This window comes from Nematolebias whitei, chromosome 3, assembly GCF_014905685.2.
Source record: "Nematolebias whitei isolate Nwh7 chromosome 3, NemWhi1, whole genome shotgun sequence".
In the NCBI taxonomy this organism is placed as follows: domain Eukaryota; kingdom Metazoa; phylum Chordata; class Actinopteri; order Cyprinodontiformes; family Rivulidae; genus Nematolebias; species Nematolebias whitei.
In genome coordinates, this window is record NC_056500.1 from 30,586,009 (window position 1) to 30,605,085 (window position 19,077).

At 38.8% G+C, this 19,077-nt stretch overlaps 1 protein-coding gene across 1 annotated transcript; it reads right to left on the reverse strand.

Annotated features, from left to right (window-relative positions):
• Window positions 1–1,675: 1,675 nt before the first annotated feature.
• On the reverse strand, window positions 1,676–17,721 carry mau2 (MAU2 sister chromatid cohesion factor; the record flags this gene model as incomplete). The annotated part of the gene is given in 14 exon segments (XM_037674805.1): window positions 1,676–2,696; window positions 2,828–2,955; window positions 3,133–3,223; window positions 8,232–8,343; window positions 8,420–8,497; window positions 8,612–8,661; window positions 8,992–9,075; window positions 9,175–9,240; window positions 14,667–14,744; window positions 14,891–14,994; window positions 15,108–15,198; window positions 17,179–17,325; window positions 17,418–17,573; window positions 17,694–17,721. Coding segments are annotated over 14 exon segments (1,263 nt in total). The 3' UTR covers window positions 1,676–2,621.
• Window positions 17,722–19,077: the final 1,356 nt, after the last annotated feature.

The window sequence follows — 19,077 nt, forward strand, 5'->3', positions numbered from 1 at the left end:
TCTGGGTAGTGACTGAAAGAATGAGATCACGGACACAGGTGGTTGAAATGAGTTTCTTCTGCAGGGTAGTTGGACTCTCCCTTAGAGACAGGGTAAGAAGTTCAGTTATCCAGGAGAGACTCGGAGTAGAACCAATACTCCTCCACTTCGAGGAGCCAGTTGAGGTGGTTCGGGCATCTGGTAAGGATGCCCCCTGGACGCCTCCCTAGGGAGGTGCTTCGGGCATGTCCGACTGGGAGGAGACCCCGGAGAAGACCCAGGACACGCTGCAGAGACTATGTCTCTTTGTTGGCCTGGGAACTCCTTGGAATCCTCCCAGCAGAGCTGGAAGAGGTGACTGTGGAAAGAGATGTCTGGGCCTCCCTGCTCAAGCTGCTGCTCCCGCAACCCGACTTCGGAATAAGTGGAAGATAATGGAAGGACGGACGAATGAAGTGTTTAGTGTATTCTTAGATTAGCATATTTCTTAGTTCATATCTTAGATCTTACTATTTTTCTTTTACAATTTATGCTGGATGTAACTGGGACACTGTAGTTTCATTCCACCTCATGTACTACATGCAATACGAATTACACTAAAAAAACCTTGACCTCTGCCAATCAGTTTTTACTTTTTCCTCTGTGCATTTTGTTTCCTGGCTAGTCTGGTTAAATCAACACAACTTATGTTATTACAAAATTAAGTAGTGGGAAATCTGTGGACTATTCTTATTGACTCTTTGTTGTTGCAGCACTGGTCAGATTAGTTATTAGCGAAGGCATCTGATTGACAGTTAGCCACACAAACCAACTTTTATTTAATCCCTTCTTACCAAGCCCTTACTTACAAATTACTTAAAAAAGTTCAGAAAGGAGTAATTTTGAAGTGTACAACTTTTTTGCAGACATGAACTGTTCTACATGTGCTGATGAAATGAGTTTGCTGAGATTCTGGTGGCAAAAAAACACATTGGTATCAAAATGCAAATGTTTTAAAATATTTGAGGAGTTTAAAAACAAAGCAGACTTATATTCTTGTTAAAGGAACTTCACTTCTCATCAGAAGTTCTGACAAACAACTAATGAAAATTATCTATTTTTAACAATGCAGCAAAGCAGAATTAAAACCATGTCATTCTGTCATATGATCAATTATATTTATAATTCAAAACTACATCCCGTTCATTAAATCCTGTTTTTACAGAATGATTTTATTCTAGAAAAGAAATGGTGTTTTAATTTCTAGTGAACAGCGTGAAAATCTAACAGGAGTGACCTAATCAGTAATCAAAAACACAAATTTAGTTTGCATTTAGTCACAGAAACAAACTTAAATATTCCTAGCAGAGCATTTCTTTTGACTTCTGTAATACAATGAACTTGTCTACAAGACCCAGACATACAACCCTGTGATTATCATGATTAGAGTAAAAGAGAAGAGCTCAAATTGATAATTTTTAATCAGATTTTATTGGAAATTATTGAAAACAATGTAAGAATAAAAACAGAGGCATTGGATAAAATATGGCTAGTACTCAAGCTTAAACTGTGTGTCCACCCATTACAGTTATTTAAATACCAAGCGTTGAGATACCTACATAGAATAGCTAAAATACTTATCACACTTTACTAAATTGAATTTATAAAATGTCACTGTACAATAAAAGGTTCAACAAGTGGCAATTTATACAAACATATTGTGAAAAGACCATTTAGTAGAACTATCGAGACAAATTAAAATGTAACAAAATAAAATAATTTTTTATTTTTTTCATATCCCAAAAAAAAAAAAAGCTCAAAGTCTTGACATTGTATGCAAAAAGTAATACGCGAACAAGCATTACTTGATCATGGAACTTAAATACATTAGTGAAGTCTGTGTTTTTAGGGTATTGGTGATGATATAATTTCTACTCATCTTTAAATGCATCTATTAAACATAATAAATTGTTTATGGTCTGAAAAAAAATTATACATTGCTAGCATGAAACATGAGACTTTAAAAAATGATATTCTGTGAAAAATAAGTTACAAGTCCCCTAATTTCCTACCATGGATTTTGTGCAAAAATGATCAAGAGTTTAATGTTAGCAACTCTGCTCAAAAACTATTGTACAGGGAGTCCGCAACGATTTGTTCCATGCACGGGACAGAAACAACAGCATCCATACAAACGAAAGGCGAGATGTAAAATATTTAACAGTTACAAAAATAGCAACATGAATAAATTAATTTTTTTCTACGTTTTACTGCTCCCTATCGAAACCCATTGCTTTCCCAATAAATGAAGGGAAAAAAACTCCAGGGAAATATGAAGAAGGGTTCCCTATATGTGAGGCAATGATGTCTTGTTCTCCATCACCATGTGTCCTTCAGTCCTTCTGAACAACAGACCGACCCTGATCTGGTGCCCAGTTTGTGTCGATGTCATCAGTGTTTGTGTTATTGTTTTACAACGTGAAGGGAAATGAATAGTAGGCAATCGGCAATAAATCTTGAGAAGCAAAGTAAAGTGAAGATCCAACCTGTCACTTGTTCAAATCCTCTCAAGCTACAGAGGTCTAGCAGGAAACAGGTTGTTGGGCATCAGCTTGCTGTTTGTGATCATTTACCAGCGATAAGCACAGGTAACACAAGGTGCTTCATAGCAAGCTTGCAAGGCTGGTGGTTGGACCATTTTGCGCTTGAATCTGGACTGGAGGGGGGCCGTCGGTCCACTGTAAGACATATAGTGTAAATTAAGTACAAGATAACATGAATCAGCAACACATGTGAATGTTTTGAACTGAAGTGAAAGGTGGCACGATGTAAAAATTTGGGAGAACTGCTTAAAATCTGCATCACATACACTGATGAGGTTATGTTCAGGGAGGCTGCAGGCAGCAATGTGGTCCTGCAGGAGCTGCTGGGAGAAGTTCTGATGCATCTGTGTTGCTTCATGGGCATCCCTGCTGTTTCCAAGGGCTTTGTTCAAGTCTATGAGCACAACACAACACAGTAAGCACAAACTAAGCACACAAATCAAAGTGGTGTTTTGAATCTAATCAAAGTGGAGAAATGTGCAAAGCACATACTTTATTTGAAATGCTCCAATGGAATTTTAATCTACCATCAATGATGTTTTGTGGCCATAAAAGAAAGAGCAGCAAGTACCTTTCAACAGCGCTGAAGACCAGAGCTGGACAGACATGTCAGGGATCTTACTGGCTAGCTGCATGGCTGGTACAACCATGTTGTTACTTTCCTACATGGAAAAAGGAAAGCCTTTAGTGCTTTGCTGAACAACACAAAAGTGAGTTATTGTCTATAAGCATCTATATAAATAATACATTGTAATAAATCAAAAGCTGTCTGCTAAAAGAGGTGTTGCTACAATAATCAACTGGGAAAAGCTAGCTTGCAACTATGTTTACTGAGTAAAAGTCAACAGTTACTGAATGACTTAGTAGCTATTTTATTATATTCATATGGTATTTAACAAAAAATGTCATGGCCTTGCACTGAAGTGTGTCTTAAAAAAAGACAGGCTGCAGCTAGAAGGCTCATTAGAAAATTGACTGCTGTACAACCACCCGAACTGTTCTTTTAACACCTTCTTGGTTTACAAACGGGGGGGGGGGGGGTGGTATGCCTAAAAATCAGTAAGATCGTGATCTAGAACCAAAGGGAATAATTGTTCAGAGCATGGGTGTCAGAAGCATCTGTAATGTAAGGGGGAGACACTATAGTGTGTGCACGCGCACCAGTGTGCAATAAAGTGTAAACTATTGTACAAAAAGGCAACATTTCATCTAGATTTCCTTACTTTAATTCCATTTAAAGTACGTTTCTCACCAAGTTTGTGTAAAATCAGCTGTTTTAAAGACATTTTAACTTTAATGCACTTTAACACAGTATCAGATCTGCACTATTTGTGTTTGTAGAGAAATAAAAACATCACCACTAGACTTGTTTACTTGTGTTCAACACTACTCATCTAAATGATGTTTCTCACGAAACTTGAGGAAAATAAGGTGTGGTGTTTTAAAGACATTTCAACTTTAATGCACCTGAACACACAGCGTCTCTTACACCTGCAGCGTCTTACAGCCTCACAGTTACTGCTAAGCTAACATGCTACAGACGTAGCACTCCACTTCTCCTCCTAACATGTATATATGTTTATGATCAACCCCAGGTCAACAACTGCCCCGTACTAAGCTTGCTAAGCTGATGATCAACACAGAGGTGTCTCCACCTCCTCCACCTTACTTAAGACCAATTAAAAAAAAAAAAGGATTTTTAGAAATGTTGGCCAACCGCATGAACATGAAAAGTATGAGAATGTACAATACTTAGTTGTTGCTCCTTTTGCCTGGATTACTGCAGCACTGCAGCGTGGTATGCAGTCTGTGGCACTGCTCAGGTGTTACGAGAGCCCAGGTTGCTCTGATAGTGGCCTTCAGCTCTTCTGAATTGTTGGGTCTGGCGTATCGCACCTTCCTCATCACAATAATCTCATAGATTTTCTATGGGGTTAAGGTCAGGTGAGTTTGCTGGCCATTTAAGAACAGTGATACCATGGTCCTTTCATCAAGGACTGGTAGCTTTGTCACTGTGTCCTCATTTACCCATTCATACAGCACTCTACTAGATCTCTACAAAGCTAATTGAACAAATCATTCTAAAGAGACTAATCAGAGCTTTATCACATTCATACACTGATGGGAACACATCAGAGGCTATGAGGGGTTCAGTGTCTTGCCCAGGAACACTTCAGCATGTGACTGCTGGTGGATTCGAACCCCCAACTCTCACAGTGGCGGAGGACTGCTCTAACCACTCAACCACAGCCGCCCCTAAAACTTCCTGGTAGACGACTGCGTTGACCTTGGACCTCAGAAAACACAGTGGACCAACACCAGCAGATGACATGGCCCCCCAAACTATCACTGACTGTAGAAACTTGACACTGGACCTCAAGCAACGTGGATTCTGTGCCTCTCCTCTCTTCCTCCAGACTCCGGGACTTTGATTTCCAAAGGAAATGCAAATTTTACTTTCATCAGAGAACATAACTTTGGACCACTCAGCAGCAGTCCCAGGTGAGACACTTCTGACGCAGTCTCTTGTTCAAGAGTGGCTTGACACAAAGAATGCAACAGCTGAAACCCATGTCTTGCATATGTCTGTGTGTGGTGGTTCTTGATGCCCTGACTTCAGCTGCATTCCACTCTTTGTGAATCTCCCCAACATTTTGAAATGGGTTTTGTTTCACAATCCTCCTGGGTGCAGTTACCACTATTGCTTGTACACTTTTCTCTACCACATTGTCTCCTTCACTTCACCTCTCGGTAATAATGTGCTTGGACACAGAGCTCTGTGAACAGCCAGCCTCTTTAGCAATGAACTTTTGTGTCTTACCCTCCTTGTACAAGGTGTCAATGGTCATCTTTTGGACAACTGTCAAGTCAGCAGTCTCTCCCATGATTGTGCAGCCTACAGATCTAGACTGGGAGACCATTTAAAGGCCTTTGCAAATGTTTTGAGTTAATTAGCTGATTAGAGTGTGACACCAGGCGTCTTCAATATTGAACCTTTTCACAATATTCTAATTTTCTGAGACACTGAATTTGGGGTTTTCATTAGTTGTCAGTTATAATCGCCAACATTAAAAGCAATAAACATTTGAAATATATCAGTCTGTGTGTAATGAGTGAATATAATATACAAGTTTCACTTTTTGAACGGAATTACTGAATTAATCAACTTTTTCACAATATTCTTATTTTTTGACCAGCACCTGTAGATGTGTGTATGATACGTGTACGATTATAGTTGAGCTCTTCACTGGAAAACAATTAGATCACAGCCTAGGCAAGGCCTAGTTTAAATACAACAACAACAAATTGTTTCACACACACCCTTGATGCATCAGTTAACATAACTGCATGTACTTTAACTACTTCAACTACCTACTACAGGTGCATCTTAAAAATTTGAATATCATAAAAAGATTAAAATTTTTCTTGTCAATAATTTCAGAAAGTGAAACTCATTTATGGGTGGCACAGTGGCTCAGTTGGTAGAGCTGCTGCCTCTCAGTGAGAAGGTTACTCCGGTTCAAATCCCGGCCAGGGGCATTTCTGGTTGGTGTTTGCATGTTCTCTCCATGCATGTGTGGGTTTTCTCCAAGTACTCCGTTTTCCTCCCACAGTCCAGAAACATGCATGTTAGGCTGATTGGTAACTCTAAATTGTCTCTAGGTGTGAGTGAGAGAGTGAATGGTTGTTTGTCTAGCTTGTCTGTGTCCCTGTGACGGACTGGAGATCTGTCCAGGGTGTACTCTGCCTCTCTCACCGTGATGGCTGGATATGGAAACAGTGACCCTCGCGACCCAAAAAAGGAAGAAGTGGGTAAAGATAATGGATGGATGGATGTAAACTCATTTATTACATGCATTCATTACACAGAGTGAAATACTTCAAACCTTCATTTCTTGTAATTTTGATGATTATTGCTTACAAATCATGAAAAATCTAAATGCAGTGTGTCAGAAAATGAGAATATTCCACAGCCAGCTTTTGGTACTGCTGGTAGTGTGGGCAGGTGCCAGATCCTGCTGGAAAATGAAATCAGCATCTCCAAAAAGCTTGTCAGCAGAAGGAAGCATGAAGAGTTCTAAATGTCCTGGTAGATGCTGTGTTGACTGGACTTCAGAAAACCCAGTGGAACAACACCAGCAGAGGACATGGCCCCAAACCATCAATGACTGTGGAAACTTCACTCTGGACTTCAAGCAACGTGGATTCTGGACCTCGTCACTCTTCATCCAGACTCTGAGACCTTGATTTCTAAATGACATGGAAATTTACTTTCATCTGAAAGGACATTGGACCACTGAGCAACAGCCCAGTTCTTCTTCTCCTCAGCAGGTAAGACGCTTCTGACATCATCTCTGGTTCAGGAGTGTCTGGACTTAAGGAATGAGACGTTTGTAGCTCATGTCTAGGAGTTAATCAGCTGATCAGGGTGTGACACGAGGAGTTTACAATATTGAACCTCTTCACAATATTCTCATTTTCTGAGACACTGAGTTTTGGTTTTTCATTATTTGTAAGCTATAATCATCAAAATTTCAAGAAATAAAGCCTTGAAATATTTCACTGTGTGTGTAATGATTTTATGTAAAACAGTATACGAGTTTCACTTTCTGAAATGATTGACAATTTTTTTTATTCAAAATTTTCATGGTATTCTAAGTTTTTAGATGCACCTGTAAAGAGTCAAGTTAAAATTTCAAGTGTAGATTCAGTTTTTGCTTATTGCATTTTTTTTTTTAATTTCTCTAAAACAAAAGAAATAAAAGCTGAGTGCATCCTAAAGACTTGCAGCAGACACTCTGCCCCACACAAAGGGTGAAATTCTTTAGAGCACCAGTTTAAATAACGTAGAGGCTGCAACATTAAGTGGATCGCCTGCAAGCAAACCGACAATAATATATACACGTGCAGGTTTTAAACAACAGCCATGTCAAGCTGTACATAACTCAGTTATTGTAAAAGTACACAACAGGAGAATTAAATGTACTTTTTTTACTCTATTTCAACTTATACTTTACAACAACGTTGAAACTCAATTTGTATTTTTCTCTTTTGAATTGTGCAGCTGGGTGATTGGAGGAGTGTTTTTTTAAATTATATGCACTGGCCCAGCACAGAACTGGTGCTATGATAGCACAGACTTTCCTGGGTCAAAGCCAGTGTTGATGACATAGAAAGAAATGGATTGAACTGAGGCGCCGACTAAGACTCTCTTTGGTTTAACAAGGCCCAACACAAACACATAGAGCCTCTAAAAAGAACAGAACATTTTTAATCCTAAAGTATCTTTTCATTTTTACTTTATTCATAAAAAAGAAATCCTCATTGAACTAATAATAATAATAGTATTAATAAAAAGAAGAAGAGCCAGTGTGGCAAGCTTTAGGGCCATTTGTTGTGAAAAATCTATCTAAATCTATTAATTAAATTTATTTTGAAATGCAGTTGTAATTTATACACTGCCTTCTTATACTGGCCAGGATAAATGATCAAACCCTTTATTTTTAAAGGGTCAATGTAATTCAATAAAAGAAATGTTTCTAAAATAAATCAGAATGAGCCGTTTATTGGATCATGTGTTTTAACATCCTCAGTCCAGTTGGTTCAAGTTAAAATGAAGCTAGCATTTTTTGTGATCACAAGTCCTGTTTGCCAAGTATTCAGTCTTACTCTATGGTTGCCCAGTACGTAGAAAATGTGGCCCAGCAGAACCAGAGAGCAGGCAGTGAGTCTGTTCAGATCTTCTGCGTTAGACATCTTCAGAGTTTCTCTAAGGAAACGTCTGCAACACATAAAACAGTTGTCAGTGTGAGGTATGTCTTCAGGTGTGTTGGACTCTACGCTCGAGACTTTCATACTTTGCCTCATTGTAGCGTCCCTGAAAGAAGGATAAGAGACCCCTGATGTAAAAGGCTGCAGCACGTAGGCAGTGGGAGCTGAAACACATACAAATATTGCACATTTAATAACATAAACAACAAAACACACTTCATTAATGAAATACACTTTTGCAAATGCACAAGAAAAAAAATCAATCAATCAAAGCTTACCTCACTGGGAAGTTGTGGTCTGGGTTTATTCTCTCTAGAAGATTGTAAAGCTGGAGGAAAAAGAAAACAAAAAGCTTGTCAAGAGAAACAAAATCTATTTTCATTCTTTGTAAAAACGTACATTTCATTTTTCCTGTATCTAATTTAAAACCAACAATAACTTTTGACGTCTTAGTTATGTGTACTTAGTATCATCGGCACCCTCTGGTGGAGATATAATGTAAAGAAAACACCACTTTAGATGGTATCAAAAAAAGAACAAGTTGATGGGAATTTCTTTACTTTTTCTGGTTGATAATAAATTTAACAGATCCTTTCCAAAGGGAGACATTTGTTTTTCATTACTGCGATAAAAACATTAAAATCACGGGCTAACTGACCTCCTGGTGCCGATTTCCTTCCCTTATGTACACACTAGCCAAGTTGGTTACAATATATGTCCACAGCTCCTGGTGTGTGGTGAGCTGAAACAGAAGAGATTATTTCAACAAAAAGCAGAATAAATTATACCGTGGGGGGAATCAAAGCAGTTACAAGGGGTGAGGAGACACAGATGGACTCACCCGTAGTGCTGTAGTAAACTGTGCCTCAGCATTGTCCATACAGTTCACTGAGATACAGTACAAACCCTGGAAGATAACGCAGTAAGACATTCTGAATTATTACATTTTATATTAAACTATATACATATATAATATATACATTTCTAAATTACTCAGATACATATTGCTTCCATAAGTGTTCCTTTCCTTCCTATACTTTACACTTTTAACTGCTACAACCGCCAATAACCTGTCTAAATAAAGGTTGATTGATAACCAATAACTATTAATAACCACAGCAGATCTGAGCTATTTTAATTCACTTGTTAAGAATAAGTGGCCTAAAATTCTAAGGTTCTAGAATTGCTCCGCTCAAGGTGGCTGCATGTTGGAGCAGCTCTGTTACTTTCATTCTGAGATTTTGCTTTTGGAAACTTTAATTCCTCTTTTTCTGGATGTAAATCACATCTTTTGGATGATTGTTTCCTCTGGTATCGGATGCTGTGCAGCTGGAAGGATTTTTACTGAAACTTTTTTAGTTTTGGACATTTGTTATGATGCGTAACCATGGCAACAAGGCAGTTTCTACAACCAACAGCAGCCGATTAACATCTCAAAAGCTCAAGTAATATCTCAACTACAGCCCTAAATTTCAAATGAGTTGAAAAGGATGTTCTGTGGACACATTCTCATCTACCTGCCAGCTGTGCTCGAGTGCCTGGCCACTGAGATCCTGGAACTAGCAGGAAACATGGCTCATGACAGCGGAAGGACAGGATCGTCCATCAGCACCTACAGTTGGCTGTCTGCAGCAATGAGGAGCTCAACAAGCTGCTGGGAGGAGTGGCCATTGCCCTGGGAGGATTTCTGCCCAACATGCAGGTGATCCTGAAGCCCAGGAGGCCAACCAAGTGCAAGTAAATGGATCAACATCTGTGGCCAGTTTTTTCAGATCTGCTATAAGACGGACCATCACAAGAGATCCTTCCCGCCCACAACCATCAACATCTAGAACAACTCTTTTATGAAACAAGGAAAATGAGCTACAGCAACATTTAATTTCCCTCTGGGATTAATAAAGTATTTTTGAATTGAATTGAATTGAAATTAGTTTGTCGTTACAACAATAGCTTCATATTCTTTTTAACATACCGGTAAGTGAAAATATAAAGGAACTCAGAAACAACTTTGTTGAAGTAGTTGCACTTTGTCACGATAAAGGCCTAGTTTTAAAATCTGTCCATCCATCCATCCATTATCTTTTACCCGCTTCTTCCATTTTGGGTCACGGGGGTCCAGTAATCAATGTGCGAGGTAATGTTTAATATAATTTTATATTTTATATGTTCTAAACGCTTAAACCTATGTAATCTTAATTATTTCGTCCATGATTTTTCTCCATTGAGGGGGGGACACATTGTACCAGCAGTCGTGGAGGGGGGAGAGACGGACAGAGCTGAGCTGCACATTGTTTGGCAGGGGTTTGCGTGTGGTCTGGTCCAGTAGGTGGGCGCTCGGTTCTGTTAATGGGGCAGGGCGCCCCGCTTGTATAATGGTAGGAGAAACACTGTAAAGTACTGCAAAATAAAAAGATCTGCTGCTCTCTTTCACTGTGTTCTTAAAAAAAAAAAAAAAAAAGGAGCACAGTGAAAGAGCAGACAGACTGATGCTACGATTACTGAGTCAATCAGTGCCTGGGATACAGAGCACTGGTTGGTCGCCTTCCATCAATCAGCCAATCGTGTGTCGTGTCCAATCTTACGTTGAAAACCCGCAAAAGAGTGAGTCCGCAAAAGTCGAACCGCAAAGTGGCGAGGGACTACTATACTTGTTTAAAGGCATGGCCTTCAAACTGTGGTACAAGTACCACTAGTAGTGCTCAGAAGAAATTTTGGCATCACCTATATACAAGTTTAACATCTAGCTGTTGTAAGCGAAGCTGTGATGTAGAGCTAAAAGGCAGCCAAAAATATGAGCGGTTCAAACAAATGCTCTTAATGCTAAATGGAAACTTAACAAAACAAAAGTGCTGCGCTTCAATATTTTGAGACTCCTGTTGGAAACTGGAGTGGACAATGTGTATCCAACACTGTAGTAGTTACTTAAGCAGCATTAGTAAGGTTTCTATACTGCCTGTTATCAATCATAGCATGCAAAACAGAAAGGACATTGTGATACAAATCGTCTCAAACTTGTATTATGGCAACAAAAAGGAAGTACAAAGACTACAATATGTGGTAAGTGGTGATGTCCTCAGCTGACACTACAAGGAACATCTTAATGTGCAGCCTTCAACCAGGGTTAGCTTGGACAGTTTGCTTGTTTAAGTCGGATATGGAAACAAGCTTATGCAGATGTTTTTAATGTGTCATAACGCTGGGTACTTTGAAAACTTTTTCCATGTGATACTCTTTATAGAAAATTTGTGAACCACTCATCATCCAAATATTTTTCAATTCAATTCAATTCAGTTTATTTACACAGTGCCAAGTCACAACAGAGGTCATCTCAGGGCATTGATTTTAAATACTTAAAGGAATATGCATGTGCAATATTTATAACCAAGTTTGAGACTGGACAGTGAATTGTGAAGTCCAATTCTTGATAAAGAGAAGGTTTTCTTAGAAAACATTGGTCAAATTTATTTCAGCAAACCAAGCATGCTGTATGTGTAGATGAGAACAGTGGAATATATTTGCCATTGGGTCACTTTTTAATTTTATTATTTTACTATTTTTCCACAAAGACAGAACTCTGGATTTCTTTTTTTTCATAGGATTTAAGTGTACTACAGTAAGAGTCATTTAGATTAAAAAAAACTAGAATTTTCTCAGTTTTGACTTGATTGATGTGAATAGGAAGTTGCAGCAGTATCACTTTAAATGCAGCAGGTCAGTAAACATTCATTATATTCTCAGTTTTTATGTTGTAGTGTTAAAAAAAACATTTCGATGATACACTGAATAAAGATAAGACACATAAACAAGTGTATTTATTTAATCAAGTGATTCCTCTGAAAACTTGGTACACACCAATTCAGTGTGAGAGTATCCATTGTTGTGAATACAATAAAGGTCCAGACTTGAACAGTGTTGAAAGTGAAAAGTTTTGTAAGGTTGTTGATGGTTTAAACGTTTCTGGAAAATCCCCAGGGTACGTACTCAGTCCTGACACTGACCATCAGATTGTGACCATCGAGAGTGACATCACGAGCGCCTAGAGCTGAGTACCGAACCGAGGTTCTTTTATGGCACCCACCGAACTGCACCGGTCGGTGTATGGATTGAAACGTCACTTTTTTCTGTGTCAAGTTTCAGTATTGGCTGTAAGGTGTCACATGGTTTCAGCACGCAGGCAAGTAAAACACCAGACATATGACAAACAGACTACGTGTTTACACCCAGAGCTGTATAGAGCTGCTGTACTTAATCTATGTATAATGTATGTCTTTGGTGCTGGTGACGCCCACAGACGGGGTTCACGTGTGCAGCGCGTGTTGTCGAACGGCTTCGACAACACACGAGCAGAAAGTTGCTTCATGTTTTACTGCAAGAAGACAGACGGACAGCAGCCTCCCCCCTCCTCTCAGCGTTAGTCTCTGTGTGTGTTAAACGGACTGAATCAACATCTCCACGGCCGGACTCGCCTTCATCAAAGAACTCCCGAGGACGGCTCTGTGTCTATTTCAGCTGGTAAGTTTATGTTTGTTAACGTTACTGCAGCTTAACACGTACATCGCGGTGAATTAAACTAGAATCCATGTAACGCTAACTTTAAGATATTAGTGTGTAAATTTATTTTATCTACGTGGCTAGCTAAACTCAGAAGCTAACTAAAGATTGACAGTAACAGATGAAGCTTAGCTTGTAAAACTGTGCTCATCCATCCAGTCAGCTGCTTAAACAGTTCATCTGATGTTCATCGTTTGTTAATGTCCTCACAGGAGGTTCTGACCCAGATGTGAGGACAGACAGACAAAAGAAAAGTGAGGTGGGGGCCACAGGACAATCACAAACTTTGTTGTTAAAAGTTTGCTGTCTTTTTTCTGCATGGTGGAGGTAAGTTAAGCTGTAAAGGATTTTGTTGATAGTTAAGCTTTTATCTCTCAGCCTAGATAATGGTTTTTGAGCAATAATAACACAACCGTGTTATTGTTGATGTTTTGTGTTCTGATGTCAGTTAGGGAGATGATCAGAGCCCTAAACCCCAGAGAACAGAGAAGATTCAGGAAGAGACACAGAGGTGCAGATGTCTGCATCAACCCTAACCTCAGTGAATCCAGTGACCTGCTGGTGGGATGTGAGGGACAATATGCCAGTGCTATCAAACTGGCAACCAGGTATCTGTGTGTGCAACAATCATCATCCACACTCTCAGAGCAAACATTTCCTACTGCTGGAGACACCATCAGCCAGGAGTGGGCTTGTTTGTGGCCAGAGAAAGCAGACATGTTGTTTCTGAAGAAAAACAGTTAAGTGAAAAGGTCCTCAGTGTGTAGCAGTGAGCATTAGACACTGACGTGTCACTGGTTTGTAACTGCAACTGGAAATTATTTGTTTATTTTTATGTAAGAAAACTGCTTGGAATAGAAAAATACCAAAGTTAAAAAATAAAATTCACAATTTGTACTGTAATGTGTAACCTATTTTTATTCTTATTAGAATTAATAGTAATTACACAATTGGTACCGAAAAAAGAACCGTCCAGGAACCAACACCGAAGTGAAGGTACCGACACCGGTACAGATTATTTTTAGAAAGGTACCCAGACCTACGAGCGCCACAGTATGGCCACACTAATGGGAGCTCCGCTTCGACTATCTTTTTTTGTTCCTGTTGTTCTTGTTTTAACCTTTTTTTTGCGCTTACACCACACACCCACGCTACGGGTATGACCTTTTGTATGTCGTTGCCTTGCTATCGTGCCATCCTGCCGTCGTGGTTAGTTCCCGGTCCCTCCAGGCTCTGGCCTGTCATAGCGACTGTCTCCATGATCCTCCGTCTGCCTGCATGGACCAAACTCTATGGACCCGTTTGGTTCCGCGGGGAAACATTGGATGTTCTCGGTCTACTGGACCCGGTTCTGGACTGCGGTCTGAGGGCAGCTGTTGTGGTCGTTATTACCATCAAGCTGCTGACCGGACCTGCTAACAAGACCACGTCGCTAACAGAACAGAATCATGCTGCAGATGTACAGTTTTTCTTTTTCAACTTTGGTGCCTTGTTTTCAGTATTTTAGTAGTATTTTAGTATGTTTTAGTATTTTTGCTGCATGCTTTGGTATTTCTTGTTTCTTGTTTGGCGAGTCGAGACGGTTCTTCTCGTCCTGAGCATTTCATTGCATTGTTGACCTTGTGTTGATTTTAGATATGACAAATAAACTGAACCTGATTAACACAAACAAGTAAGTGCCTGTCAGAAGAGCTTTGATGTGCACAGTCTCTTCAAGACACTGATTATAATTATACAATAACACCCAACAAATTAAAGAAAGGTTTGATTTAAAATACTCACTAATAGTGTGTGGAGCTGAGCAGCATGGTTGGTGAATAACCTGGGGGACTGCTGGCACAACTGACAAACCTGTGAGATCTGCACACACAGAAACAAGACTTAGTCAAGGATTTGGACATGACTGGGCTGGGGTTGCTGAAATTGGTGTATTTTTTTTATCTTGAATGGACACAATTTAATAAGATAAAATTTACAAGATGATAATAACAAATAAAATAAAGTACCTCTTGTAATGCTGTGGCTTTGTGGCCTGTAACAAGTCGACACATGATGATGTGCTCCAGCAGAATGACTTGAAAGGTGGAGAGGATGGGGCTGCAGTCCAACACTGAAAAGATCAAATGAAAACAAGAAATGCATCCGTTAAATATTTTTGTACCGCTTAGAAAAAGCTGTGCTTAATACGATAAACACATCCATGGCATAAAGTTTCAAACTCACTTTTAAGTTTTTCTAGTTGCATAAGAGCCTTGTCTGTGTACTTCTGTGCTTTCTCCAGGTAGCCTGCTTGCATGGAGTGCATGACAGTCACCTGAAAAATGAAACCACACACAAAAGGTATGTTCAACAATTTCCTGCGGGATCAATAAAGTTCTATCTTATCGGGTTTTTTTTTTTAAATAGTCATAAATAAACAAAAAGACAGTTCAAAGTTCTCACTTTGAGCATGATGCGCTCAAACACTGTCATTTAGACTAATGTGATTATTAATGGTGGAGAAACCAAATCTTTCTGCATCACTGATTCAATATAAAAAAACTGTTGAAATGGTTCTGTTTAAAAGCATTTTATACAAGTATGGCACCATCTGCTGGCCTACATTCAGTTGCATGAACCAACAGGCAAGGTGTCATTAAACATGCACTGTTACATGTAAGAATTCTACGTGCATAGTAAAAAATTTGACTATTTTCTCTTAAAGACATTATTAATTATTACTTATGTCACAAGGTGATTCATTATAAATTACTGCATGTAAAAGAAACCCGGGCACCTGCTCAGCAGAGCCGGTGGGGCAGCCCCATTTCAAAAAGTGCTGTTCATATTGATATCAACAACTCATTATAGACAATTATTGTTGGGTCGAACTAAATATTGACTAAAAGTAAAAGTTTTGCATTTATATTGTATTTAAGTAAATCGTGAGGTTTTGCAATAGTTTGTTTAAAAATAAAAATAAAAAGTTTAAATCATTTGGGGTATTTGAACAGTTCTCTCATCTGAAAGCACAATTCCATGATCTTACACCACCTGATCACATATTGATGACAGTGTTTGTCTATCAATCTGGGTTTGTTCCTCCATTTTGGTAGACAATTACAATGATGAGCAGAGATTATTAGACTAAAATATATTTTAAAATAATGAGAAAAGTTGGTAGAGCAGTTGCCTATCAGCAAGAATCTGTTTCAATGTTGGTGTGTTCATTCATGCTCATCTGCTCACACGTACTCATGTTCATGTTTGTGCTGATGTTCGACGTGATGTTTTATGACATGAGTGCTTAGTGTATATTGAGTTGATGTTTTTCTTGGTTCATATGTTGGATGTTATTGCTGTTTTTCCTTTTGCATTTTATTGTTGGATGTAACTGGGACCCCGTGTACATAATTTCGCTCCACCACATGTACCACACGAGGTGCGAATGACAATAAAGAAACTCTGACTCTGAGAAGGTCATTGGGGAAAAAAAAAAAACGGTCGAAGAGCCTTTCTGGTTGGAGTTTGCATGTTCTCTTCGTGCATGTGTGGATTTTCCACTGGTACTCCAGTTTCCTCCCACAAACCAAAAACATGCATGTTAGGCTGATTGGTAACTCTAAATTGTCTCTAGGTGAGAGAGTGAATGGTTGTTTGTCTCGTTGTCTCCATGTGTCCCTGTGATGGACTGGAGACCTGTCCAGGGTGTCCCCCGAAGAAACAGGTACAAGAGTGAATGAATGAATGAATGGATGGATGGATGGATGGATGGATGGATGGATGGATGGAAGGGCGGATGGATGGATGGGTGGGCAGATGGATGGGCAGAGAAATTTTAAATAATATGAAATGTTTGTGCAACTAAGCACTGGATCTGGCAAAGGGAAAATGTGGGTTCAGACAGTTTTTTATTAAAAACATGAATTTCAGCGGAGTTTGGCTACAGTTTGTTCCTCTTCTTCAGTACTGACTCTAGTTGTGGAGAAGAACTTTAAGTATGGTCAGAGACCTCGCAAAACCTTTGCTTCATGTGCTCAAAACGGTGTCAGGCATTACATCACAAGCGATTGTTGGTTTTTTTTTTTTCTTTTTACAAAGTTTGACGATTCATCTCAAATGGAAACTAAACATAAAAAAAAAAAAATCTAAATTTAATAGTGAGCTCAGAAGTGAAGAGTGTGTGTGACTAATCAAAAACAAGTTTGTATTTTTATATCTGCAACAAGTCAAGCAGAAACCACGGTGTAAAAACCAGGCTGCTAACCTGGAGTAAAATAACTAAAAGGAGCTTTCAAAGAAAAATCAGCATTACCAAATATACGAGAACACACATGTGCTCCTTAGGCAGCCAGTGGAAGAGATCAGCGGGGTTAGTGGGCAGGATCTCATCATCCTGGAGTGTGGAGATGGTTTGGATACACTGCTGCAGCTGCTTCAGACACGGCTTCACGCTCTTTACCTGGAGGAAAAAAACAAAACATTTTACATTTCTATATCCCTGCTAACCATTAGCTTCATTAATCATAAACCCATTCAGAGTGTGTTTCCTACCTGTCCAGCATCCAGGTAGTGTGTGACCTGCAGGACCAGGAAGAAGACTCTCAGAGACTCCTTCTGGATGGGGTTTCCCTGCCAGTTTTCTACTATAGTTCCGCACAGTGTGAGAAGAGGGTGCACCTCACCGAGCTTCCTCTCCATTAGCAGCAACTGGACAGAAATTACATTTACATTAAAAAATTACTAAAATATTTCACGCCACGTGTAAAAACATAAATATTTCAGAGTCGTGATGAAACAGCAGAAAGGGAAACCAAAAGCAAAACTCACCATTCCTTTACTAAGAAGAAACAAAGCCCTGCAACATAGAACATTAAATGATGATACAGAAAAGTAATTTAAAACATGATCACATCAGACACTTATTGATTACATAGAACTCAGCACGAATGAAAAGACTCAACTGCAGAGAAGTGGAAGATTTTTGGAAATGTGATACAAGCTAATGAGTTGAGCTTAATTAATGACTTCATGCTGGACTTGAAGAGTCTTAAAAGGTTAAGACTTAAAAGTTACATGTGTTCACAATAAAGTTTTACATTTTGCAATTTATAAGCAGTTAACGATTTAAGCTAAAAAATGTGTTTTGTATTTTTTTTTTGTTCTTTACTCTCAAACGTTTTTAAGATTTATAAATGACTCTACAATAAAGGTCACAGTTATAAAATATTTGAGTACTCCCATCAAATAATCTGTTTTATTGTACATGTGCTTTGTCAGTTCTTATCAAACTTTTATCACTGAAGCCACCAGAGAAGTTCTGACACAGAATTTGTTTGAAGATAGGTGAGCTGCTCTTTAGAGCAGAGATATTAGAAGTAGGGATGCACCGATCCACTTTTTTTAACTTCCGATCCAATCCCGATATCATCATCATCATCATCATCATTGATTTTATATTAGGCTGTAATAATCTCCTCTCTATAGGCAAGTACAATTTGTACAAATATATGCATGTCCAAAAAAGCAACTTGAGGTAAGTTTTATTAATGTTGGCTAAGTTTCAACGTTAAATCCTGCAAACACAAAACATGTTTTTTGTTCTTATTCCTAGCTTTAATCTGGATATTAAAAGGATTAAATGGCTTTAAACATCTGCTAAGTTCATGGCATAAACCAACACAGACATGTTCCCGTTTTTAGTATTTTACATCACTTTATAATGTAGCTGTTTTTGTTTAATTTTATAATATATATATTTTGCACTGTTTTGCACTTCAAGAAAGAAGCCTAATACTTGATTTGTTTATAATTTAAAAACTCTTTGGACCTAATAGTGGAATTTTCTTAATTCAAAATATGATGGCAAAAGGACACCCTATGCTTTTTTAAATTCCTACAAAGTTTTATACCAAAAACATATTGCAATATATATCGTTATCGCCACCCGTCACAATACATATCGTGATATGAATTTTATGCCATATCGCACATTCCTACCACACAGTGGACATGTTTAGATGAAAAGTTGGTTAGCTGTTAGCCACAGCGTGCTGGTGAAGATTCTCAGTCATGCAGGACATGATAAATTCAAAAAAACGTTCAATACAAAAACAACTGGACGGAGCTACTTCCTCAGGACAAGACTCAGCTGTTCACCTCCACCTCACAGATAAGGGACACTCTTTTGAGGACCAAAATGTGCACATTTTGG